This window comes from Dermacentor variabilis, chromosome 6 (assembly GCF_050947875.1).
Source record: "Dermacentor variabilis isolate Ectoservices chromosome 6, ASM5094787v1, whole genome shotgun sequence".
NCBI classification, from domain to species: domain Eukaryota; kingdom Metazoa; phylum Arthropoda; class Arachnida; order Ixodida; family Ixodidae; genus Dermacentor; species Dermacentor variabilis.
Genome location: NC_134573.1, coordinates 146,464,028 through 146,472,749, shown reverse-complemented (window position 1 = coordinate 146,472,749; position 8,722 = coordinate 146,464,028). Strand labels below are relative to the sequence as shown.

The 8,722-nt window shown below is 47.4% G+C and overlaps 1 protein-coding gene across 1 annotated transcript; it reads left to right on the top strand.

The window, feature by feature from the left end:
* The first annotated feature begins 2,829 nt into the window (after positions 1–2,829).
* LOC142585419 (protein BTG2-like) lies at positions 2,830–6,973 on the top strand. The gene has a single exon (XM_075696180.1). The coding sequence runs from the start codon at positions 3,256–3,258 to the stop codon at positions 3,883–3,885; it is 630 nt and encodes a 209-aa protein (XP_075552295.1). The 5' UTR covers positions 2,830–3,255; the 3' UTR covers positions 3,886–6,973.
* The last annotated feature ends 1,749 nt before the right edge of the window (positions 6,974–8,722 follow it).

Sequence of the window (8,722 nt, the reverse complement as noted above, 5' to 3'; positions counted from 1 at the left end):
AAGAAAGGCGACTGCCTACACTACACTCGTGTAGCCAGTGGAGGCAATATATATATATATATATATATATATATATATAATCGTACAGTAGAGTACAGTAGAGTACTGTCAGAGTGGTTACTGTACTCTGACGAAGGTTGGTCCACCAGCCGAAACCGTTAATACGTCTTCCAAAAGGCTCATCGTCTTTTTCCTGCAGATATATATATATATATATATATATATATATATATATATATATATATATATATATATATATATATATATATATATATGCTATAATCAGTTCCTTATCGTACAGCTACCCACTTTCCTGGCTGTAGTGAAGTCCACTGGAAAATAGCTAACAGCGTGGCTATAGCGAAATGCCAGATGTAGCGTCAAATTGGACGCGTCTCTAACAAGTATTTGGAACTTGAGAACAAAGTGACATCACCTAGGTCATTACGCCACTACATATTACTAGTATATATTACGGAGGAGTGCGCAGTCTGTAATAGCGAGGCAGAAAACAAAAAGAAAAGATGTTATTACGCGCACGTACGCAAAACCGACGACCACAAAAGGGCAGGCACAGGACAAACGCACCTGCGTACATCTTACATGCGACTGTAGTCTTGCGTCACTTTCGTGCGCATAACCCAGAAGCGCCATCTTGTACAACAAGAAAGATTTTTTTACAAGGTGTTATTGCTTCATTCCCAAAGCGCGTGAGCTAAAGGCTCCGTGCTCCGTAGAAACATGTGTTTTCGACATCATTTTTCTTTTGTCTATTAACCTGATAAGGGTGGTACATATACCAGGTGCATGTGCCTCCTACACACCTTGAAAACAAAACCTGTGCAAGAAATGGATTTTTTTTTAAACATTCTTCGAAAGGTATATAATCTCAAAGTAAAATCCACTATTCGTTCCTCAGCATAGGAGCCGGTAAGGTGTTGTCAGCTATTTGTGCGTTCAAACACGAGAGCTTCTAGAAAAGTAACAATAAGAAATACACCAAAAAAAATGTGAAAAACATAAAGAAAGAAAACTATCGTTCATCCAAAGAAACAATTACTGCCAGTACAATGCGAGGGTAACTCAACATGAGGTATCTCTCAGAAACAAAAACAAAGATAATAATAAATTTGTTGAGCGCGGGCTGCATTCAAACGAAGCGGACCTGATGCCCTGTATATATCAGACAGTGCTTCGATGTTTTCGTATTTTCTTTTGTTCCGAAGTTCAGCTCCAAAGCCGCGTCCACAGCACCACCAAAAACGAAACAAAAAGTCTGCATTCAACCACGGTTCAACGAGAAACCCTGAGGAGCCCTGCATAAAGCGTTGTAAACGAGGCATACTCAATTTTGAGACAAGAAAGAGACGTACAGGAGGAACGATAGAAGGTCGATCAGGGACACGGCTCGAAAATTCATTCGCGATGTGCTACAGCAACAAAATGTTGTTGAAAAAACCTGAGATTCACAGACGCAGAAACCCTTCTCAGACACTGAGCTAACATAAAAGCCAATTGACATGAATAAGGCAGTAAAAACGCTCGTAAACGCTTCATGCCGCTAAAGAAACTTGTTTGTAAACAAAGCAATTATCCGCAACAAAAAAAACTAAGTCATCCGCAATGCGGATACTAATATGAATATTTTATAATAAAAAACCAAACGTCGACTATTGCGTAGCATATGTTGTACTCGCGACCCCCCCCGAAAAATAAAAGAATAGTCGGAAAGAGGGGCGAGGGACGCCATCTTAACAAAGAACGGGAGCAACATCACGTATGCACAGCTGAGCGTCCGAGTCGGTGCATCAAGGTCACGCGCAAATTCTGCCGAGTCACTGAGACACGGCAGCTTCGGAAAGTTGTCGAGTCACTGTGGTCACCTCAGCTCATGATTCCAGCTTGCGCAGTCATCAAATCATGACTTGGGATGAACGCGAGTTGTCGGATGAGCCGTTCGACGATGTAAACAAAGGGACCGACGCCCCAACAGCATCGTAGGCCTAAATGCCCCATATTTAGTATCGTAACGATTGCTTTCATTAGGTGATCACACGGGGAATCGTAAAGCACTTTATTCGCGCAACGTTTCGGTGACATAGCAGGGCTAATAGGTGCCGAATGTAAAACAGCTGGAGTCACAGATGGCCGCTGGCCTCTCATCGAGCGTCCAATATGGCGGCTCAGCCCTAGCAACAACGGCGATCAGGAAATATATTTCTGTGTGCAAGCAAGCAGATCTAATCAAGTGACGACTACAGTATTTCGTAGTCATCGGAAAGTCACTCTGTTTGTTCGTTAATAATGCGAGGGTACATCCAGATCGTACTACTCGGGGCGAATTTGTAAACAAGCCCGTCCACGTAGGCAGCTCGGAAACCGGCTCTCGCGAGCCGTGAAAACGTCCGTCACGGCTTTAAAGAAAAATAAAGACAGCGATGCAAGTTAAGCATTTATTACAAGCCAAAATAATTCGAATTAACGGGAATCCAGGAGAAAATAACGTCGGTTCAGGACCGGCTTACTTCAGAGATTCGGTGAAACAGCCTCGGACGATTCTGCACAGGGAGCGTCGTTCGTAGCGGTGCGGCGGGCGTCTGCTACGGAAGAGAGCAGACGACAAAGGCCTTTCTCTCCACGGGACGCGTCTCGCATCGCCCCACCGGCCCTGACGTCAACTTCCGGAGAGAGCGGCCAATCCCGTCGATGGACGGGTTGTTTTTTCGAAAGCGGGAGCACCCGATTGGTGCGAGCGCGACGTCATCAGTGACGTCGGCAGCGAGGAGGGCTTGGCGACGCCGGCCGCATATATACGAGCAGCACGGTGCGCCGCGTTCAGTCGTACGCCTTGTAAAGGACACCAAAGGTGGCGGCTCTGCCGTCTTTCGCGTTGTAACCCACCTGCCAAAAAATAAGTGAAAATATATGTACAGTAGCCGTAACCTCAGTCGAGCCGTCCAAGTGTATCTGTGTGCACCCCGAGTCATCGTCGTTGTTGTGGCTGTTGTGTGATTGTTTGCGCCTGGTGAGTCGTCTTCTCCCTGTGATCTCCGTAGTGAGCGTCGTCAGCTGGTCCCTGCGCCGCAGCGATCGCCATATTGGATAGTCAGCGCTAGGCCTACCGCTACAAGCGAGTCGCTTACCCCGGCCGAAGGAGGTCCGTGGTGGAATCAAAGTGGCTCGTGCTCGGTTACCGGTCAAAGTGTGCTCCCCACCTTGCTGTTGGCTTGGCCACTGCTGGACTCGAAGCTCATCATGAGACTGGAGATACGAAGTGCGTCCGACTTCCTCATGAATATTCTTCGGCTCGGTCGGAACCTGGATTCCCGACTGCTCGACGTGTTCCGAGGAACCTTAGAGGACTTGTTGCGGCACCACTACCAGCACCACTGGTTTCCCGAGAAGCCGTCTAAGGGCTCGGGCTACCGCTGCATCCGAATCAACCACAAGATGGACCCGATCCTGGCCAAGGCTGGCCGCGCCTGCGGCCTCCAAGAAGCTAGTCTGCGCGAGCTGCTGCCCAACGAGCTGACGCTCTGGGTCGACCCGCGCGAGGTCTCGTATCGCATTGGCGAGAACGGCTCCATCTGCGTGCTGTACGACGGCGGCCACCACGCGTCCATCAGCAACAGCAGCAGCAACAGTAGCGCGAGCAGCCACAACCTTGGCGGCAACAACAACCACTACTCGCTGCTCACCAACTCGCCGCAGGGCGCGCTCTCCTACCACCACCAGCACAACAATCACCTGAACAACAACCACCACCATCATCACTACGCGGGCTTCGAGCGGATCGCGGCGCGGCCCGTGGGCTGCAAGGGCTCGTGGGACGCCGACCCGCGGAACATGACCTTCGAGCCCATCGCCACGTACGTGTCGAGCTAAGAGCGCTTCTCCTATGTGTGACAAGAGACAGACTGCCAAAATGTTCGCGCTTCAGTGCGTTTGAGGGTTGGGGCCGGTGGGCTGCGTGTGTCGCAGCCACGCCGACGCCGCCACTCCGCGATTCCGATGGTTGATGACGCCGCCTCCCGTGTGACACCCGTCGGCTCCTCGGCTCCCGGCACCGCGGTCGCACGGCCGCCTGCGGACTCCTCGGCGAGCCTTGTGGTGTGTGCGTGCGCGCCTCGTTAGAAAAGAAAGCCGCCGGTCCTCGATTACCTCCGCAGCGTCGCTGTCGCCGGGCAGCGACTGCGGGCGCTGTCGGAGCGCACCGGTACGGTCGCTGGCAGCCCTGCGTGGTGCAGAGAAAAAAAAAAACGTGCCGTGTTCGTCGTTCAGTGCGAGACCGCCGGCGGCTTTCTTCTTCTCGTCTTGCGACTTCGCGCACCCCTCGTCGGCGGCTCCGAAACGCCGCCGTGCGACTGCGGTAGCCGGAGTCGAGGAGCACGGCTGTTTGCGAGGGTGATCGTCTTCGGATCGGTTCGAGTGCGCCCCGTCGACCAAACAACCCCGACTTGACCATCAGTTCCGGTGACGACGGGCCGCCTTGCGCAGTGGTGGTCAGCCCGCCTCCCAACCTAGCGCCTCCTTCGCTTGGCCAGGGCGGGAGGTATGGTACAATGTGATCTCGTTAAAAAAAGCAAACACAAACTTTTTTTATTTTGTTCTTTTAGAAGAAGGCCCCTCTCTGATTTTTTTTTTTCCCCCTCGAGTCTTGTAAACCCCGTCGTCGTAGTTGATGCGTGCTTCACCGGAGAAAAAAAGAAAGAGAGAGACTTGACTGTTGAAAGAGGCACCAACTACGGCGACGCGAGGTCATCCTCGTCCCGTCAACGTCTCCACCCAGTGTTTTCGGTTTATTTTTTTTTTAAAGCTTTTATTTAAGTGAACGCGTGAAGAAAAGAAGAAGTGCTCTTCCTGTCCTTCTCACCCCCAGTTTTTTATATATAATTATGTATATGTGTGTATAGTAATGACAGCCACTACACGAGAAGGTAAAAACAAACTTTCGTAGCGGCGAGAGGCGATAAAAACAAACTCGTGTAGGCGATTGTACAAAACGAAGCAAAATGCCAACAAAAAAACCCCACACAAAGAGTTTCGAGAGTCAGGGGCAAAAGTGACGTGTTTGAAAGGCAACGACAGACTGCTGTTTGGAATGTGTATATCACCGTCTCTCTCAAAGTCGGAGCAATCACGTTTTTTGTGTGTTCGTGTGTACACAACCTGGAAGTACAAGTTTTTTCAGGGACCATTGCCCCCGAAATGCCCATATTTTTTTCTTCAGAGGAAAAACAACATCAAAGAGAATGCGCAGAAACAAAGAGAGGGAAAAAATATATTCGCGATGTCCTCAAAGCAGCATTGACAAATATAAATACAGGGAAATGGAATATTGTCAATAAGCAAAGTATGTGTACTGTATAGGCCAAGTTGGGCGAGGCGTGTTAAGGTTAAAAGGAGCCAAAATTGTAATAGTATAATTATACACAAGCCTAGCCGGTCAGTCAAGCTCTTTCGAATGTCCCTTTTGTAACCGACTTTATTTCTTGTGGCTTCTGCCCGAGTTCGAGAAATTGCATTGGATGTTAAAAAAAATGGTAAAAGCCCTCCGATTAATTCGAAGATCCTCACTTGGTTTTAAGTAATTAGACAGAAAATGAACTCTTTATTCTGCTGCTATGTTTTTAAATTGGGGTGGGCGAGAGAGTTTTCTGCATTTGTCTCTGTGTAACGCTTTTTTTTTATTCTTCGCATTTTTTTATGGCCTCAATTTTTTTTTTTTTCCGTGTATCGATTGTCCTCCCCTGAGTAACTCTTCGCCGACACCACTGTTAGTTACTCTTACCAACCACTGTGATCGCTGCCGCTACAGCCATCATTATTATGTCGTCGTCGTCTCACTGCGGTTATTGAAAAAAACAACACATGCATACACGCTATCGCATTCTGTTTTGTTCAGTCTGTGCAAAAAAAAAAAAAAAAACCAGAACTCGGTTTCGTAACTGGTCACTGAATTTCTTTTTTCACAGAGTATTTTTTCGACTGCAGCAGCGTCTTCTACAAGATGCTGAAGTATTACTGCCCTGCCTAACTGTTACTTATGTATAGCTTACTTTACTATTGTCACTTCTAGCCTGGCCGCGTGCCTGTCTGTGCTAATCCGAGATTGGATATTTACCGGTGACTATAAGGAAGTCTTGTCTTCATGGTTGGGTTCTGTCGTGGCGATTCTTCGCTGAGCGTTTTGATAGAAGGGCTTCGTAAAGAATTGGCGAGATGGCTTCAGGGTGGTTTCTCTGGATCAGACTATCCATTTTCGCACTTTCTGCTTAATTCTGTGCGATCCCTTTTTTTAACATGCTCGATCAGGATGTACCGGCAGTACCCAGCCTCGAAAAAAGTGTGTTGGAATCGTGTGTTTCTTCTACGCAGTGTTCTGTAAAGAAGCCATCTGTTGTATTTCTTTTTATTTTCTTTGTGCTCGATCCCTGTACATTGTTTTGTCATTCTAAACTCCCAAAATGGCCTCTTCGCAAGCCTATCTCCGGTGATCGCCCCACTCTCATGATGACCAGTCAAAAAGCAAAGAAATTGGCTCTTTGTTGTGTTTATTTTTTCGTCTTCCTTGCCATGTGACTTTCTGTATAATTTCTCTTCTTTCGGTAGAAAACAAAAAATTATAAAGACTGTATAAATGAGCGTAAATGAGAAGAAATGTCTTAACAAACGTGATTGATGAGAGTTCTCGAAACACATTGTTGTTTTAATTTTTTTTTTATCGCGCATTATTTACAAAGCCACATGTTCATCAACCACAAACACCACACACATCGTGCGTCGTCGTCAACCCTCGTATGACTGAAACTGCATTTTGCCAGTTTGTCTTGTAAAGATTCATTTTTTCTTCTTATTTTTTTCTCTCTGTCTTGTAAAAAGGAAAGCTGTATAAAGGCATTATGTAAATGTACAGTCGTACAACTATAGGAGATTTTTTTGTACAGTAAATAAATCTCGTGGATGCATTGAACGTGCGGGTGTTCTCTTTTCGATGGGCCGCTCCAGCTCAACTGCTCAGAGAAATGCACTGAAACACTGGGCTTTTGAATAAGTGGCTCACAAATCAACACTCCTGGCCCTGCACCAACTTATTTCAGTGATATTATTTTCTCCTTCAAAGTGGTGAACGCTCAGTGTTGGTTCCAAACTATTGCTGGTACGCAACTGTGGATATGCAGCGAAGACATTGTGAGGCTTGCTCGTCACTAGAGGATACATTACTGCGGATATATGAGTCTGAAGCCTTGAGGATATCGATAAGTGATGCAACGTAAAACGGATAACATACTAGACAGGTAAGTATCGCTCAGGTTCGCTCCGAAATATAAACCGTAGTTAACCTGAGCGTTTGTTTTTCTGTTCTTCTCCTGTTCCTTCTAAGCATGCGCAATTTTGAAGAAAGAAAAAACTGAAAAGGGGCCGAATTCATGACTTCATCAGAAATTGAGGGCAACATGCCTTGAGAAGGAGGTTTGCGAATGTAAACTGACTGGTGCAGAACTAACCGAGTACTAGCTGTACATGGCGGAAAAGCGGCAAGTCCATTCTGTCTGCCCTGCACTCTTCGTAGTCAGGTTCAACCCAGTTCTGCCCTCGTAGTAAAGAACGAGGACGGCTGCACCACCTTCTACGATGCAACTGTCGGGGAAGGCCATCAACGCGTCCAACACGAGTCTATTCCGAGCAAATTTCTATTGATTGTGGCGATCATTCTTAACATTATCCCTTTTGAGACAGGCTAAATAAAGAGAGGTCAGCGAGATAGGAAAGCGAGGGCCCACCTTTTCCACGATTTCCTATGGAACTTCTTGAAGGCTACTGCTCTGTACCAGCACTTGTGACAATGGACATTCCTCTGCAACTATTTCCTTTCTCTGCTTATCTATACTCCCCCCCCCCCAAGCGTAGGGTAGCCAACCGGGCACGTCCTTGGTTAACTTCCCTACCTTTCCCTATTTGTTTCTCTCTGTCTCTCTGATGGCGACGCGCAGATGCCGCCACGTAGCACTTGTACGTTCCTTCATGGTTCCTTACATAGCAGACGACGCTACAAAGGCTGGAGTGACTTCTCGCACTGCCTGCGTTCGCGACCAAAAAGTAGAGCGTCACATATAAAAGAGAGAAACGAGAATGCGTTACGTGACTCAGATGTTGCCTCGCCTTCGTACTTAATGTCGTAATATATGAAGAGATTATCGCATAGACCAAGACGTTGCAGCTTTGAACATATTCATGCCACGGAACTCGCGGTGTGACACGTTCTCGTGCGACCGACCTGAACGGTTTTCGCAGCTTCCACAGCGCACGTCCGCACTTGCGAACAAAATCGGTTCGTAATTTGATTTGACGTTAGCTCCACGGGGTATGTTTGCAGTGCACGAAGAAGTTAATGCGTAGAAAGCCGTCGCAGATCCCAAAGCACCGTGATACGAGCGGAGAGATACGCATCTACGGCCGCACTTCTTGCTTAGCTTCCGCAGCGCAACTTCATGCCGCAGCATCATATGTGCGAATAGCGAGGCGTTCTTGTTGTTTTGGTTCAGAAAGGGGAGGCCAATCGTGCGAACTTGAATGACTGGAAGACTTGCAGAAGGTATCGAAAAATATTGAGCGAGGCGGCTCGTTAAATCGTAGGGACAGTGCAAGTGCGTCAGAGCGATTAGGTTGGTAATGCTTTACTATAACAGGCACCCGAAGGGTAGTCTAGTCCTCGAAACTC

Coding starts and splice junctions, on each gene's coding strand:
- LOC142585419 (XM_075696180.1), top strand. CDS start 3,256: ATGAGACTGGAGATACGAAGTGCGTCCGACTTCCTCATGAATATTCTT.